Here is an 18,867-nt window from a genome sequence, read left to right on the forward strand (position 1 = left end):
TTTGCAAGGAAATGGGGGTAAAATTCTCTTTTAACTTTTATGAGTGTATGCGAGTGGGGTAAGTGGTGGGGACTTATTACTATATAAGGAAATGGAGCAATCTTTAAGGGACGGACTAAAATAAAATATGGGCCAAACAAATAGGGACAGAGGGAGTAGCATTTAATATTTTGTAGTGTAGTAGAGTGTTCGATGTGCTTTGCACTATCTGTAATTCTGTATTTCAAACTACCTTTCCTTTTCTCTATTTTACGGAAGAGTGAGAAGACTAGGAAACTTAAACAATTGCTAATGCCTATCTGTCGATAGAAAGCATTATTTATTAAATTAAGTAATCTGAATGTAGCTTAGGTATGCTGATTGCTAAGGTTCTTTGTATTGCAATTTCATTCATATGTGCTGATGCTGTGATATAGATTATACTATGTATTATTTTTCAGTCACTGACTGTTCCTGTGCTTTGCAACTGTATTGATAGGTTCTGAAGGCTCATACAGCTGCTAAAGCCAAAGGTTATTCTGATGTACTATACCTGGATTGTGTACACAAGAAATACCTGGAGGAGGTGTCGTCTTGCAATGTTTTTGTTGTTAAGGTATGCTGTCTGGAACATGTATTTTATCTTTTTGTTCTACCTTCTATTCATTTTTTTGCCTCACAAAAGCTACCCATTTGACCCCTATGGCCCCACCATTTAATCTTCTTTCTTGCCGTGTTAGAAAAGTATAACAAAACATTTGGAGGGAATAACATGGCCAAGGAAGGTTTAATCTTCCAACTTAGAAGTCATCAGATGTTCTGGCACTCCCCGGATAATCTGTCAAGCCTTTCCAACTTACATATCATATAATATGCGCTGTAACATGACTAAAGAATGTTTTGTCTACCTATCCATCTAGAGTGGGCAAAAGTTCATGCTGGATGACAGCTCAAACTGATGTTAAAGTGTATGTTGGGGTCGAGGATGAGATTTCCAACTCGTTTACTCAAATTGGTTTGACATGAACTTTTTGATCAAATGTGTTGTGATAGGGATCTAGTTACGTACCAGAAGATTACATGTTATAACCCATTTAATCAAATATAGGCGCCGAGGGCTCATGTTATAATATGTTGTATCAAAAAATTGTAAACAATGCCTACATATTGACCATTTAGGACACCCTGTGCAAATATGGCTTTTGTGTTTGTCTTACTTTTTTGTTTCATTCAAATAACTTAAGAATAATAAAAATGGTGAATAGATTCATACAATTCATCCAAACACATTTATTGTCGACACAGATTTGAACCCTTCAACCATCTGACTTGAGAATGTCATAAATGACCCATCTCAAATCTCGATGGAGTGTGCTTGGTTCAACTATAAATCCAACAATGTATCAGTTAGTGGCATTTTTATGCTGTGTACTAATTTAAACGGCGTTTTGACTCCGTGATTGACTTGTCTTTACTCCGAGGTGCTTGTATATTTGTGTAGCAGCTGTTGAAATTCCCTTTTTTATTTTCTTTCGCAGGATAATGTGATAACCACTCCTGCAATAAAGGGAACAATTCTGCCTGGCATTACGAGAAAGAGTATAATTGACATTGCTCGTAGCCTAGGTTTTGAGGTACTTATCCAGTTTGGTTATAATTATCCTGGAGTGTTTTTTTTGTTTGTGACTCAGTGATGACTGGGGTGATGGAATGTAATGGCTTCAGTTAAGCAGTCTGCGGTCTTACGGGAGTAAATTGTGTTTGGATTGAGTATTTTCATACAAATAGTCATTGTCTAGGTTGAAGAATAACATCTCCTTGCTGGACGTTTGAATTCATGTCAAATTTGATTTCTTGATATCCAATTTTTTATGGGTTTCCATATGTACTGTTGTAAGTTTCTTTTGATAGAACGTAGTATCACTTGGTGATGGTTGCTGATTTCATCATGGTGGAATAGAAGCATTGAAGTTGATGAATATATGATTTGCTTGATCAAGTGTTTAGCTAATCAAGTTTGCTAGCCAAAGTGGCATATTTCCCAATGGCATAATTATTTTGGAATGTAGAACATGAAAATAGTTGTCATATCCTTTTTCTCTTTGTTTTATTGGGTAAATGACTGACGGTGAATGCATATGTTGAATCGTATGATTTTTATTTTTAGGATGTTTATCAAGGTATCAGAAAGCAGTGCAGTAGATCTGTTACCATCCTTTGGTAGTCAAACCATTTCTTTACCTTTCTGGCTAAATCATGGTGGGTTTATGCAGGTTGTGGAGCAGCTTGTGTCAGTGGATGAACTTCTCAGTGCTGATGAAGTATTTTGTACAGGCACCGCAGTGGTGGTATCACCTGTTGGCAGCATTACGCATATGGATAAAAGGTATCACTCACACCACGTGTTTAAATTATAGAAGTTTGTTTCCAATGCAACAATAAGCTGCAAACAATAGAAATATGACCTTCCCCTCGCTTTTTTTATATTCAATTTCTATTCCTTACCAATAAGAAAATATATACCAGGCATACCAGTGCAGAGTGTCTATAACAAAACTCAAAATATCTTTTTTCACAACACACTGCTGTCGTTGCATCAGTTTTCCACTCCCTATGTTCTAGAAAGAGTTTGGCAGGAGTAACAAAAATATATCGTGCTAGGTACCCATGCTTCAACAATAGTCTTTGTACTTTCAGGGGGAGTTTGGTATGGGGTATTCAGGAATGGGAAAGATAATGAACATGGCTTATACCCTTTGTTGTTGTTTGTTATGACATTTTAATCGTTCCCTTTACCTCTACTTTGATCCTCACAACGCCCATGGTATTTGCATTCCCTTTCCTCAGCCATCACCACACTACCACATCCACCCACAATGTCCAACTAGCAGCCCCCTACACATACCACCGCCGACTAGAAACTCCAGTCAAAATCGCCACCCACCCACCCTACCACCGCCGACCAGAACCTCTTATAACTATGGTTTTAGATGGTCAAATTCGGCCATGTAAACTCTAGATCTAGAGTTTCCATGGTCGAATTTGACCGCTAAAACCTCTAACTTGACCTTATGGTGGATCTGAGATATGGAGAAGGAAGAGAGAGAAAGAGCACGGCAGCGCCAGAAAGTGGAAGGAGGGTGGCAACCGAAGTGGGGAAGAAGAGACGGCAGCCGAAGTGGAGGCAACGGCAGCCCAAGTTGATAGGAGGCTATGAAACCATATAAGAGGGAGTGTATTAGTGTATGGTGGTGCAAAGGTGGGAGAAAGATGAGAAGTGAAAAACTAAATGTTACCCAAACAACATATTATATCAAAGACATTTGCTTTCTTTTCCCTTTCATTCCCTTGTTTTCATTCCCTTTACCCCATTCGAACCAAATGCCCCAACAACAACACAACAACAAAGCCTTAGTCCCAAAATGATTTGGGGTCGGCTAACACGAATCGACATAATCAATACTTGATAAAATATTTCTAGAACCAACTCTGTACTCTTATGTTTTGGTGGCAATGACACGCTGTCCATGCCATTCAGGTGCAATATACCGATTTTGCACAATTTAAAATCCACAATCATTACTTGTAGGACTAATCCTTAAAGGCCTTTTTGGCAAGAACTGTTCAGACTTGTAATTGTGAAGGCTACACAAAATAGATTCACCGATTAAGTTTTCCAGGATATGATAACCTTAGCTCTTCAATAGGAGGCCCACATTTTTATATGAGAGATTTATGGATGACAGTGTCATCGAAATTATTGAAAAGTTAACTTTCTTTTCTGTAAATGCAAACAACCTAATGTTTCATGCTTCATATCATCAGACTCACCCAAAGTATTTACCAAGTACAAGCGTACATTTATGGCATCTCCTCCAAAGAATAGAAGTAAATCATCATCAAACATCAAATAAATCACAGTTAGCTTCCCTTTCATTATCATTATCATTATCATTATCATTACCCCATTGCCTCAAAGAGGCTCCCGCAAGAAGCGAGGTAAGGGGGGGTCGGACGTACGCAACCTTACCCCTGCAATTGCAGAGAGGTTGTTTCCAATTGACCCAAAAGCGATAGCGGGACGACAACGAGACGACCATCTTCTACTTCATGGAAAGGAAGCGAAATGGTTTTAAGAGCCATTTTGATTTAGTCCATTACATCCCACAGCCAAAAAAATAAATGAATCTTTGGCTCCATCGGAAATGGACAAAGTTAGCTTCCCTTTCTTGGCCAAAAATGTAGTGTCCATTTTCTTTTGGAGTGTTTATAAGTATCTGACATGGAACTTGATCAAATGCACAATTTAAGATTCCAAACAACATTGGTAATAAGGAATTGAGTTGTGAATCAAAATGACTGTCGAATTATCAACGGTATAGCTTTCAATCGGGACTACCTTTTGACAGATATGTATAAACCTGTAAAAAAGCTTGACCCCCATTTTCTTGCTATAAACTGAAATGTTAATGTACAACTCAATATTAAAATAAGCTGCAAATCAGGTTCTTGTATTGAACTATTGATTGATTGAATTGTGATATTATTGAACTAGTAGCACCGTATCATGTCTGGGATAGTTGCACTAAATTTTAATGATTTAATTCTGCAGGACCTCTTTTGGAGATGGCAAGGTTGGGCGTGTGGCACAACAGCTATACACCGAGCTTACTAGACTACAAATGGGTATTGCAGAAGATAAAATGGATTGGCTTGTCAAACTTAAGTGAAGATTTTTGACTTTTTTTTGTTCTTTAGCATTTTGAAAATGATGGCCTTATTACATATGTTGGTTTTTTATGTTGTTACTCCAATGCAAAATGACCTATCTACCTCCTTTTAGGATAACCTAAAGTATTCCATGTCTCATAAAGTTCAGGAAGAAGGTATGATATTCTATATTACTTGTCCCAATATATGGTTTAAAGTTGGTTTAGATTCATAGATGATCTGTAGTTCTGTACTTTATACTCAAGAAAGGTCATTTTGGGCCTTTAAGTTCCCAACTAGTGGAATTTATGGTTCTAAACTGGTCACTTAAAGCTACATAATGGACTTAATTCTATGTGTGTTTTTAAGAAAATCGGCTAAAATGGCATTTAAGACTATTATCCACGCTTTTTGACCGAGTTTGGACCTTCCAGAATCAGGTCTCCGAATCCCTTCAAGTTTTGAAGAATGTTTAATATGGTCATATGACGAACTTATTGGTCCCTTTATGACCCGAAATGATATTTATTCGATAACACGCGTTTTTAAAACAGTTAGCTAAAATGTCATTTAGGAGGACAATAAGATTTTCTTCATATAGCATAGACCCACCTATTAAAAAAAATTCTTCCACTATAATAACTTATTGCAAAAAACTTCGTAAAAAGTCTGTTATGATGATTAAATTATAATGCTATGTTAAGAAATCAAATTAAACTTAGAAGGGGGATAAGTTTAATTTGATTTCTCTAGTGTCCTCTACCATTTTCTCCCACATAGTACTATAGGAGTATAGGGTGATAAGTTTAATTTGATTTCTTTGCAAATTTTGAAGGGTGCCCTCTACATGGCAAGAGCTTGAATCATGGTATAAGATGATATTGGAAGAATACTTATTACATAAACAGATATTACTCACTAAATTACAATAGAAAATTGTACAAAATAAAATAAAAATAACCGTCAAGCTCCAATGTGGACGGCTTTAATGATACAGTAATAAACTGAAGAAGCATTTACAAAATCATAAGGGAATGAAACTATTTGGCCTTGCTCGTCTAGAACATATTATATGCATCCGGATGCACCGTGCACTCTGTCGCATTTTCTCCTTACATGTGAGGAGAATGTGATAACGACCACAAAATGGCATAAAAATACCCTTGGGTATATTGTATACGGTGCACCTAATAATTTTCATTGCTTCGTCTTTCTGTGCTTCACCCATAAAACATGAAGCTTGGCTTTAAACCAGCAAGCCTAAACAACCCCTACCTCCCAAAAAAAGAAAAGAAAAACAAAGGTGGAAAAGAAGAACCCAAGAATACTACTAACCTGGGGAATTGAGGACTTCATTTTCTCCAATATATATAATATATGTATGTATAGATATTTTTATTATTCTTTCTGTGCAAGATTGGATGAATTTCGGGGTTTTAACGAAGATCTCGATCAGAGTCCAAAGCTTAAGCGTTGAACTTGAATAGGTAATCCTTTGGGGAACTCGACGAATGGGTAAACAAAAGCTTCATCTTTATCTGCTAATTTCCACTGGAAATTGAGTATCAGATGGTGGATGAAAATTGCCATCTCTAACCTAGCCAGTTCAGATCCTGGACATAGTCTTTGTCCTCCCCCAAATGGCATAAAGTTGTTTCCGCTAGTTGGACTTGAATTTGAGTTCGAGTTACTGGCTGTTGCTGAAGGTGATACGCCTCCCCGATTTATACCATTCTGATATAGAGAACAAAAAAGTTCATCAAGATTATGCATGAATCATAATAATATATGGTTGCTATATACTTAATGAAGATTATGCATGAATCATAATAATATATGGTTGCTATATACTTAATGAAGATTATGCATGAATCATATTATCATAATATATGGTTGCTATATACTTAATGAAGATTATGCATGTTAATGATAATGGTTGCTATATGCTTAATGAAGATTATGCATGAATGATAATGGTTGCTATATACTTAATGAAGATTATGCATGTTAATGATAGAAGATTAGCACTACGTCCATCCCTCGTTTTGGCTAATGGGGCAATCTAAATGGGACAGAGGGAGTATGAAGTTACTAAGAAATTGCACATATAAGTACGTACACCTGTACGTCGTTGTCTCTTCTAAGGAAGAAATGTGAGTTGAGTTTCATAGGTTGAATGATTGTAACTTGTAAGGTTAGGTATTGAATGGCAGTAAAGTCTATCTAACAAAGTGTAAGTACAATTTGAGAGAAGTAATTGGCCTTCATTTACTTCTTCTATCCCAATTACTGCACCTGGACTAGTTTTCTTTAGTTTACTACTCTTTCTTTTTCATATATACTCACGACACTTAATATTTTGCTGACTGATTTCTTTGTACCTGATCTTATTCGTACTTCTTCATCAAATGCAAATTCTTACATGAGAGTATTTGGGAGATATCATTTCAGAGGTGCAAATCTAATTGTTCCCACCTTAAATATAACAAAGAAACAGATAAACAATAACCTAACTCATTGTTTGAATCAAAAGAAACAAACACTTCAGTAACTCCCTAGTCAAAATAATAGATTAGGAAACCTTGCTAACTTCTCTCAGATGGTGATTAATAACAAGTTAACATTCTTTAAACCTTCCTACTTTTGTAATTCTTGTACATATGTAATACCTCTTCAAAAACTAGGAAAAGGTAAAGATGTTGTCAGACTCGACCCATGCCACACCCACCTGTTTTGTGTCGTACTGAAATTTTTAAAAGGGCAGCCCAGGCACGCACGACCAAGTCCACGTGAAAGGCCTTTGTGGCTAAGCTTAACAATACTCAATTTAACGTGAATTGTTATGTTTTTTTTCCAAATACATACGGTCCATAAAGCCTAGCCTATGAATACGTACCCGTATAAGACAGTGTTTTTTTTCCTAATAGGCCATACCGCCCGGTACAGCTCAGCCAGTGCCATCTTTAGAAAAAGGTACGTTCAATTTCCCAACAAATTATGATCAACTGTGAACATTAACTGTAAAATGCATTGGGAGTTTTTCCTTTTGTTTTTTTTTTCCATATAACTAATAATTGGGTCCTATGTCAAAAAAAAACCTAATAATTGGACATGGTACTACAATTCATGAGATCCAAGAGGAAGATATCAAAGAATAATAAGCAAAAGTTGTCAACTTTTGTTGCATTACAAATTTTACAACATATTTAACCAAAAAAGTTTTTATCAGAAAACTTTCTGCTCCTTTTTCTTTCCTTGAGCAGCGAAAAGAAAAAGAACTTTATTTTTTTTAAAAAGGAAAAAAATAATAAAAAAGAAAATGAGGGATATTGCCATTTTTTGCAGGCCGGGAAGAAAATTTCTGGGGACCGACATCATTGTTTTTCGGACCCGTTGAAAATATAAAGACATGTTGCACGTGCAACCTACTGTCCCACGTCGCAACTACCACTTTTGGACCACCCACCACTCAGTCCCCTTTTTCCACTCTTAAATAAGAGCATGCAGCAAAACAAAAACGCTGTAACCAAAACGCTGTAACCAGGGGTGAACCGGTTTACAGAAAAAAAAAAACTTCGTATAATTTTTGTAAAACTTATTATATTAAAAATTTATTTACTAAAGTTTATTATAGAAGTAATATTAGACCATATGTTATATCATGCACTTTTAGCAGTCGTAAGTATAATCAAACAATTAAATAAAACGTTGTTACGTTGGACTTATTTTCACTTATTTCATGAAAATTAAGTTTAAATAAGATTAAATAAGTTTACTAAGATAAGTACACTAAGTTCAGTTCATGAAAAATAAGGGTCATCTATGTGTTACAACTAAAATAAGTTTTGATAGTTCTAATAAGATGAGTGAAAATCAGGTAAATAGAATGCGCTCTAAATGACAATCAATCTAATACGTAGTAAGAAACGGGTTGCATTTCAAATTTAAATCAGTACTATTATTTCTTTTGGCGTTACCACACAATTCACCATAATGGCTAATCCGGATTTGGGGCGAGTTCTGGATGGATAGGTTTCAGTCCCCTCCCAATTGTTGTTGTGGGGGATCGAACACACGGTCCTTCCTACCAAGTTCATCCCAAGCATCACTTAATCAACCGACAATTGGTATACCCGTACTATTATAAATAAATTGTTTGTGAAAATCCCCAAGTAAGCATAAGTTCCCAAATATAAATTTGTTTAGATTGCCACAAATATCCTTGCATTTTGCTCTTATATTTTGTTTCCATTTGGAAGTCAATTCACTTCCACGTCCACTTACCATGTTCGGAAAGGATGTTTGGTTTTAAGACTCATTCATATCCGCTAATAAGGTGAGGACAGAAAGTAGGGACCGTCCTTAATTAATGATCCTTCGATTGTCCTTAACACACAATTAAGTTTATAAGCAATGCTCTTATTTGTGGTCCCCTCATTTTGTTTCTAATCCTAAAACTGCTCTTATCGTCCCTAAATGAAGACAAATTCAGTACTCCCTCTGATTTATAAGAACATTGACAGTCACTTTAGATTTTAACTTATACTCTGTCTTTATATAATAAGGTTTCATAACATAAACATATACGGAGTACTTTTAAAGATCGTTAGTCAATTACAGAGTATGGATTGAAAACTTGTTTATCTAACTTGTATACTAATCAGTTAAATAGCATTCCGCTTCTTATAGGAAAGACAACAAGAATTGGAAGGAAACACAGTTGGCAATTCATCATCTTTCGAAAAGCATTAGATACCCGTAGGGTTTTAGGCTATGTTACTCCTACTCTTCATTTTATCTCAAGTACCCGTGTCGGATCCTCGACAGTCCGACTTGAGTGCGGACACACAGACACTTCATTTTCGACTTAACTCCTGGAACTTTCACAATTTAGCCGAGTCAGACACTTAGACACGTACCCATACCCGTGCCCGACATCATAGTACCCGAGTCCAAGTAACATAGGTTTTAGGGATAACGGTGCCTAGCCCGTTGGATTAGTATGCCCCAAGACGAGATAGGACCCAACTCCCAACAAAAAACTAGTGTGGAACAATATAACACTAGCTACATGCTTTACATTGTAATACAAATACCTAATACTCCGTAATAAAATTTAATGAAACGTTTACGCATTGACATTATAAAAAATAAAAAATAAAAACTTATATTTTGGACTGAGAGTTATAGTAGGGTGGATTACTAAAGAGAGGGATGAGTGACTGACCTGCTGCCATCTCCAAGGGTTGAAGACATGAGGTTGGTCATAAAAGGCAGGATCCAAATGAATGGCTGCTAAAACCGGCAGCACTTTCCATCCACATGGAATGTCATAACCTTTACAACAACAACATTACATTAAACTAAATTAAATTAAATTAAATTAAATTAAATTAAATTAAATTAAATTAAATTAAATTAAATTAAATACTATCAACTTTCCGGCCGGCAAACTTCCCGTGAACCAACCGAAAAGTTGACAAAAGTTAATAAAGAAACTTCAGATATTCAATTCATTCATTAGCAAAAACTGATCATGACACTTACCTTTATACCGAACATCTTTAAGAGCCTTCCTATGCAAGAACCTTACTACATTTCCCAGCCTCATTGTTTCGCTAATCACCTTCACAAGTACATTAATTTAATATTGTTAATTTTACGGTATTAAAAGTACTCAAACTATTACTCGAACTGAATTGAATAGACCTGAACTGAACTGAACTGAAATTAAGTTTAAAAGAAAAGAGCCTAAGAGATCTAAATGTTATATTAATGAGAAAACATAGTTCGAACTGAATTGAATGGACCTGAACTAAACTGAACTGAAATTCAGTCCAAAAAACCAAGCCTAAGAGTTCTAAATGTTATTTTAATTAGAAAAAAATAGCAACACATTCCTAAGAAGGCTTACACATTGAGTAAATTCCATTTTCTTGTAATCCTCCCAATTCAATTCTTTCTCTGCTGACTGTTGCTTGGCTCTGGCAATCAAAAGGTGTTCTTCCTGACCATTACATTAAAAAAAAAATCAAAAACAAATTTAGAGGCAGCATTTATTAATTAATCCATGGAAAATAACAGTTAGAAAACAGAGTATACTGCATACCCTTAATTGCTCAACAGCAGAAGGGGAGCCCTCCAAGAAAAAGATGGCTAATGCAATGGAAACAGAGGAAGTCTCATGTCCAGCAAACAACAAACTCAAAATTAAGTCAAGAATTTGTTCTTTTGATAGAGTTGAATGCTTCAACACCCACCCAAGTAGATCATCTTCATCTATATTCTCACTCCCATCATTCATTTTCTTCTTCTTTAACTTTTCCTCCATTTTCATCTCAATAAAATCCAGTATGGCTGTTCTTGACTGTCAATATAAATTAATAAATAATAGTTATAAATCATTTATTTTCAGTAAATTCAAGTTTGCATATCACTGTAATAAACTTTTGATATTTTTTTCTGGATTATTTACCTTTAATGCCCTTCTATAAGGAGTTCCTGGTAAATTGATAGGAGCTGATACTACTCCTTTCATAAAATTAATATATTCCTTCTTTAGATGCTCTGTTTCAGCTTCCCCATGATCCAAACTCAGTATTTGTTTTGCCATTACATTGAAAGTAAACTGCACAACCCAAGAAAATTATAAATTTGAATATAATAAGGGAAATAAAGTTTTAAAAAAATAAAAATAATTCAAACCTTCTTAGCTTCATCTTGAGCAGAAAAAGAGCAATCTTCTTGCCAAGTATTAAGAACAAAAACAGCTTGCCTCTCAACCTCTTTCATAAGATGAGCTTTAAGCCTACTCTGGCTCAAGAAATTGAGAGAAATGTTTCTCATATCTCTGTGTATATCTCCATTCAAAACCAACATAGACCACTTTCCAAGTATTCCACCAATGCTACTTGGGTAGCTACTTTCAAACAGTCTCCCTTCATTCTGAAAGATGAATCTATTCAGCCCTGCATCTGCTGATACAATTGTCGGTTCCCCAAACAAATTTGCCCTGTATATTTTCCCAAACCTGCAGAACCAATTCAACTTTACACAATTTGGCTTAAGAAAAATACTTACAGTTCATATTTTTTGTATCTTACAAGTTATTAAGTAGTCTTTATGTATGCAAACTTCTTTTTTCTTTTACAGAGTGTATTCAAAACTATTAGTCATAGTCTGGTAGGTTCTGGATTCTGGGTGACTTACCTAAGAACTATGTTACTCGGACTCTTTGTTTTACCTCAAGTACCAGTGTCGGATGCTCGACACTTGGACATGGGTATGGACACTCCGACACTTCATTTTGGTCTAAAACCATGAATATTTTTTCACAATTTAGCCGTGTCGGACACTTGGACACGTATCCGTGTCCAACACTAGTACCCGAATCTGAGTAACATAGCCTAAGAAAACTATTGCAGTGCATGTTACCTTTCTATGTGCTGCTCCATGAACTTTCCAATGGTGGTAGCAGGATGAGGCTTTAAGTAGCCAAAAGTTTCACCAATAAAGGGTAAACCAGAGTTACCAGGAGGAAGATTTGGTTGGGGTTTCTTTCGCTTAAGAAAGTTGAGGGTCCAAGATAAAGCCAAAACAAATGGGAGAAGGTACAAGAAGAATTCTAAGTCAGACATTTAGGGATTATGGAGTTGGGGATTCAAAACTTTCAATCAAATTTGGAGGGAGGGTATATTTGTCTTTATGGCTTTTGCTCTTCTTGTCTCTCCCTTACCCAAAGTTGAGTTTGAAGATTGAGTCAACCTGCAGGGACTGACAAGGGAGAAAGGAAAGAAGGTGGGGGGGTTTGAAGTTTTAACAACTATCAAGGGAAGCAAAAACAATAACAAGACAAAGGAAGAGCAAATTTTTAATGAACAACTTTGGAGCCAATAAGGGGGTTTTTATAGCCTGCTTTTTTGTCCTTTTATTTTATTTTATTTTATTTTTAAATCAGCTAACTTAACCCAAACAGGAGAAAATTTGAAGTAAATATAGTAGACCTGATCAACATGAGCCCCGGCCCGACCCTAAGTTTAGCGAGCTTGGACAGATTTTTTAGTCCGGGGCTCTGCCCAACCCGGCCCGGCCCAAAAATCTAAAATTTTATACAGTTTTGGCCAACGTAAAAACTACATTTTTAATTATAAATTTGGTCCGACCGAAAAGCTCGATATTTTAGGCCCGAAACAGAGGATATGGGCAAAAAAACCCGACCCAAATCTTGGCCCAACCCGACATACAGGCTGTTTTTATGCTTCGGCACAGCCCGAACTTGGCCCACATTTTGATCAGGTCTAAAACATAGAAATGAGAATTTACTGATTTATTTTAAATAAAATAAAAAAAGTGACAAAAGAAGAACCATAAAACATCTCCTCTGATCTACTTTACTACTATCAACTTTTAACACTATAATTAATTAAGATACTACTAGCCTCAGAGCCAATTGCTATGAAGCATTTAGTCATAAGAGGGATTGCTAAATTGACAGGTGGATGTACCTTTGCACGGGTGACGGCCAAATTAATGATAAGGAAGGGTTAATTATTATTTGAGGCTTTCAGAGACCCAGACGGCCAGACCTTATTTTATAAGTTAGTATGTTGGATCATCTTTAGCTTAGCTAGCAGAGGGCCAGTTTCCTCTCTGTATCTGATCTGATCATTCAAGTGCAATCAAGAGAGCAATGATTCATACAATTTAGATTTTCACTAAGGGTTGTATTTTCAATTATTTCTATTTAATGATTTCTTTTATTTTCCAAAAATCTCATTCTGTGCATGTTTTTATTTTAGTTTTTGGAAAAAGATGCATCAATTATTCAATTCCAATAATATGTACTATAGAGTATGTCTTTTATGGATAATCTACTATGTAAAAAAATCTCACCCTTTTAGGGTGTGTTCTTTCCACATTAAAAAAATAAAGATTGAAGTCCAATAAGTTACAATAAGATCAATAATTTTTAATTTGTCAATCAGTTTCAATAAGTTCATATCTCCTTCGAAGAGAACGCACACTTCTTGAAAAAGTTTGATTGAATTTCTCTACTTTTTAATTTAGTTTTTCCCCCACATTTTCCTTTTATTTTTCACAGGAAAAAGACTTTAGGCAGCCATAAAAGTTAATGGTTCTTGACATCTTGTTTGGTTTGATATATTAAGTTAACAGAAAGAAAACACAATAAATTTGATCAGGAAAAAAATGGACGCAAAACTTCCCAACACTAAATGCTGTGCCTCTCAAAGTAGCCAGTCAAGACTCGCATAGTAGTTACTAGGTAAGTAGGTAGTTTAATTCGCTATAAACCCATGTTCCAAGATAGACACGGTTAGATTCATACATTTTAAAGATAAATGTTGTTTAATTTATTTTTATTTAGTTTAATAGAGTACATAATTTAATCTAACTTCCTGTAATGAGTTTATCATCCCTTAAATACGTATAAAATCCGACGATCATAAATATGGAAGAGAAAACAACTATTAAGCGCAACTATCTTATGTCTTATGAATAATTTCCATTTTATAGGGACGGATCAGATCGTTAGGTAGTTAGTTATACATGATAACCCCAGGAAAAAACTTCGAATTGGGATTTGGGAGGGCGATCCTCCCGGCGAACTGAACGTACCCCATACCGACATGAGCAAGTAGGGGGCGGCAACTAAAGAGGTAGCGAGACTGATTTAATATCTTTGAAATTCATTTACCGTGCTCCAAACTCACAATAGTTGAGGTGATCAAAATTCAGGCTACCACGGAGCATAACTGCAACTAAAACTATTACCAGAAAGACAACTATACTGACACGCCACCTATACGGGCACGCGTACTCTTTCCAAAGCTAAAAGCACCTCCTACACTTGAGAACTACTACGCATTGGAAACGAAGCAGATAGTCACCATTACCATAAGACCATCGACCAACTAATGGTTCTTTTCTTACTTAAGAATGTGCCGGGATGAAATCCTAACACTTATAAAGCCTTGAACTTCTATTACTATTCACCCAATAGTACACTTACCATTATACCCCCATTTTGTGCCTTAATTTTGTTTTTGTCTTATTCTTATCAATAGTATGAGGACAATTATACCCTTGGTCATATAGCTACCAATCTACCATGTGTCTCTTTTTTTCTTTTTTTTTCTATTTTTCCTTTTCTTTCTTCCTTTTCTTGGGAACCCGATAACTCATTCCACCGAATTTCTCGCATCACTCTTTCTAACCTAGCTTCCTTCCACCCTATTCTCGTCTTTCCTATCAATGTTGCTTGTGGAATGCTACATCGTCAATGACACAAATATTGTAACCGTATGTATGATTTTATATTATTAATCACATGCAAATTGAACTTTAGCATTGTTTTTATAGCATTTAACGTAAATTTGTAAATGTTAGTCTTTTACGTAACATTTATATAAACTAAATTTGTATACCTTGGGGGATCGTGCGCACTAGCGCACGGTCCAACAACTAGTTTAATATAAAAATTCATGTGCAAACCCATAAATTTGGTGTAGGTTTTTCGGGCCGGAATGGGTTTTTCTAGGCCGGGTTCGGGCTTTGATCTAAAAAAGCATATTTGGCGTTGCCCAAAACCGTACTTTTTCGAACTGGTTCGGGCCAGTAGGCCGGGCCATATATGATCAGGTACAGTCCTTTTCAACAATCTTAAACGAGTCTCCAGGGAAAGGACTCACAAATTCGCATTACTCCCTCGACTAAGATAATGTACTTCGCAAATGACTTCACAATTAGTGGCCACTAAGTTTGTGACAGTTGGTGAAGGATTTATTAATATTTTAAGCAGAAATCTGTAGATCTTAAAGAAATAGTAATCCACTACAAGTACCTTTATTCTCTATTACTGTATCATTTGACATTGTAACTTTACCCTCTAACTAATACAGTATTGTAATTAAACATGCAATCTCTTACTTTAAAAAAAAAAAAGGGGATAATTTCCAGTTTTCTGTCATGAGAAGTTGGAAAGGAAGCTCATTGATGACAACTGAGAAACGACAAAGGTTACGGAAGTCATAGTTACTCCCCCAAATAATTTGGTATGTATTGGAGGAAAAAAGTTCCATTTATGTAAGGAAAAAATCGTTTCACAACAATAAATACGAATTAGTATTATTTCAAAGGAAAACAATATTTCACAAAATAAGATATAGATAAATCTAGATCTGAACAAAACTTAATTTTTCTTATCAGGTAATTCGATATGAACTTATTTTTTCTTACCTAATCTAATCTGATTATATATAGAATAAGTAATAAATTTCTATTACAGAGCCTTAGTTTGTAACCCATGTTTTAAATTCTTTGTACCAAAAATGTAATTTCTAGTTTATGTTGTTCATTTAGCCAATGTCTGAAAAGAAAAACTCTCCTTTAGGAGGATTGCCAAACAATGTCTTCTAAAGATGAGTAATAATTGTAGGATGAACTTTGAAACCAGAAAGCCATCCCACTAACTATAAACCTTGATTTTTAGACTCTGAAGTGATGCTTCCTTAATACCCTAGAAAGTATTTTCACATTCTCCTTTTTAGGTTTTGAAGGAACTAACCTCTCCTATAAGGGGCAAAAAGGTATTACAATCCTACAAGTACACCATAATTTGCCATGAACTCCCTTTGCTTAGATCTTTACTTTGAGTTTTAGTTTGTTTCACAATGTTACTTACACTTTTCTTACCCCACAATATTTACAATTTTCCACTAACACTGTCTCACTTTATTCATTTTTTTCTTACACTCACCCATATTTTTACACATTTATCTTACTTTATCCATATTTATTAGATTCAACCAGCTTTACTACTTTGTCTTAATATTTGTGCAAACAGTTTATGAAACGGAGGTAGTACCAAAAAAATCAACAACTCAGAACTGAAGTTACCTAAGGAGGAAACACATTTTCTCCTTTGATTGTAGTAGTTTTGTTAATTATTATATGTTATAGGCTTGTTAACTTTGCCAAAAACTTAGGTTGTATAATTTTGTTGATAATCCTTTACAGCTAGGGGTGGGGGTGAATTATGAAGCAATAATTGTCCCAAAACTAATTAAAGCAAAGAGCACATAAGAGAATTTCCACAAATAATCATAATCACTAGCTTTGCCACAGAAGCAAAATAAAGGCGGATGGCCAACTAAGATCCCTACGTTTTTGGTCTTCACGTGGACTAACACTCTAATTGGCCGTCTAATTCTTCGCATTTTTCTCACTCCACCAAATCACATGCTTCAACATTATAAGAGAGGGGCTCCCTATTAGGACATATTAATATGCTCATCATATATATCCTCTTCCCATTAATTATAAAACAAACCCATATATTTCATCATCAAATTAAACCACATCCTCAAAATAAGGGAACTCTAGACAAATACTACCTCAATTCTTAAATGTTGGTTATACTTAGTCGTTTTCATTTGTTTGTTTATGCTGGTAACAATTTACTTTGTTCCTATTTTGTTAGAAAAACCTTTTACCGAACCCCACTTACAAAACCTACCATTTACAGAATACTCCAAAACTACAAGGGTAATCAACAATTTTAACACTTCATTTCTTGTTGATGCAAGTGAACAAGTCGAAAAATAAAAGGAATAACTAAGCTTTAATTCTATACTAAAGTTTTAAACTCTATACTGTAATTCTAAAATTAATAAACGAAACTTCACTTTGTTTGAATCAATTGTTTAGTACATCAAAATAAATAGTGATTTTAATCAAATTAAATTCTTAATTTAAAACTCCATTTTAGTCCGATTTCAAGACATGGAACTATGGAAGCAGGCCCGGCCCTGAACCAGTCCAAAGTGGGACACGGAACAGGGTCTCGGGTAAAAAAGGGCCCCCAATATGCAATTGGGTTTTACTGGGAAATTTTTAAAAAAACCTAACCAAATACACAAAAGACAAAGCTGTCAAATAGGCTAGTAAAAAGTAACAATGACAATTGACAAAAGTATAGAGAAATCTCCATGCATCTAAGAGAATTTTCAGAAAGTCACAGTTACTATTTAGTTACTGTTTAGTTTTTACTCCAATTATATACTGAGTAGCTCTGTCAAATACGGAGTAGGCCACAGGAATAAGCACATAGCTCTTTCTTTGTCCATTTTTTTACAACAAATTTTTCATCATTACTTTGATAATCCAGTTTATTGTGCGTTTTTTAACTTTTATTTGGAGATTATAAAAACATTCGTGACTTCATTTTTTTTAAGGGGCCAATATTTTTATATTAGCACAGGGCCCCGTTTTATTTGGGCCGGGGCTGTATGGAAGGGGCAACCACTTGAAGTGTTACAACTTGAGGAAAGAAAAAGAAAAAAGGAAGAAATGAATTGATAATTGCCTAGCCACTCGTGCGGGTTGCCCAAAGACAGTGGCAGACCAATGATTGCAAATAGTAAAATAATTTATTTTTTTCATTGCATGGGAAGCATTATCATGTCCACGTGTGTTGACCGCAATGCATGACGGCATGGGTCTTTAATCTTTTAAGCTAGAGTAAATTTAAGAAGGAAATTGGATTAAAAAATAGGGAATATTTATTACCCAACTACCCACTTTAATGCATGGGTCTTTTAGATCCGTTCCTTTACAACCCGATTTGATTAAACCTTCTAACTTGCTTCGAGAAAGAGTTTTAAATTAGAAATATTATAACAGCAAAATTTGGGTGAGAAGTTTTTTAATGGAGTTATAACAGAGAAAGTAATACATATAGTCATAGCTTAGACTCAACATGTCTAGTTTATAAACTCCAAGTACATATAATCCTAAACTCAATTGTTTTTAGATATCTTCTTATGCATCTTCTTGAAAAGACATTTAATAAATCATCTTCCGGATATGGAATGTGCACGGACGAAATCAAAATTTATATTATTGGAGTGGCAAAAACTTAGCATACATTTTTATAAGAACGTAAAACAAAAATAAGATTTTTAAAAAAAACATATTTAACAGGATTCAAACCCCATATCTCCAAACATGTTTTAAAAAAATTCTAGGCAAAATTTCGGCATAAACTATTTTAAACATGTGCAATTATGTGCATATTTAGTTTTAAACCATATCATGGGGAGGTTATGGCTCGCCAACCAACCCCTAATTCGGCCCCGAGGAGGGTGGGTTTCTGATAAT

General features: G+C 35.1%; 2 protein-coding genes across 2 annotated transcripts in view; one reads left to right on the forward strand and one right to left on the reverse strand.

Annotated features, from left to right (window-relative positions):
* Window positions 1-4,921, forward strand: part of LOC110797813 (branched-chain amino acid aminotransferase 2, chloroplastic) — a 31,626-nt gene extending 26,705 nt beyond the window's left edge. Inside the window, exons 7-10 of the mRNA XM_022002932.2 lie at window positions 479-595; window positions 1,518-1,613; window positions 2,253-2,365; window positions 4,592-4,921. Coding sequence (XP_021858624.1) covers window positions 479-595; window positions 1,518-1,613; window positions 2,253-2,365; window positions 4,592-4,709 — 444 coding nt within the window. The 3' untranslated portion in view covers window positions 4,710-4,921. The remainder of the gene's footprint in view (window positions 1-478; window positions 596-1,517; window positions 1,614-2,252; window positions 2,366-4,591) is intronic.
* Window positions 4,922-5,533: 612 nt separating this feature from the next.
* On the reverse strand, window positions 5,534-12,563 carry LOC110797811 (cholesterol 22-monohydroxylase CYP90B51). The gene is made up of 8 exons (XM_022002931.2): window positions 12,124-12,563; window positions 11,395-11,719; window positions 11,165-11,317; window positions 10,799-11,056; window positions 10,604-10,696; window positions 10,237-10,315; window positions 9,917-10,026; window positions 5,534-6,423 (listed from the first exon to the last, which is right to left on the reverse strand). The coding sequence occupies exons 1-8, from the start codon at window positions 12,324-12,326 to the stop codon at window positions 6,142-6,144; spliced, it is 1,503 nt and encodes a 500-aa protein (XP_021858623.1). The 5' UTR covers window positions 12,327-12,563; the 3' UTR covers window positions 5,534-6,141.
* Between the last annotated feature and the right edge of the window lie 6,304 nt (window positions 12,564-18,867).

The sequence above is a fragment of the Spinacia oleracea genome, chromosome 3 (assembly GCF_020520425.1).
Source record: "Spinacia oleracea cultivar Varoflay chromosome 3, BTI_SOV_V1, whole genome shotgun sequence".
In the NCBI taxonomy this organism is placed as follows: domain Eukaryota; kingdom Viridiplantae; phylum Streptophyta; class Magnoliopsida; order Caryophyllales; family Amaranthaceae; genus Spinacia; species Spinacia oleracea.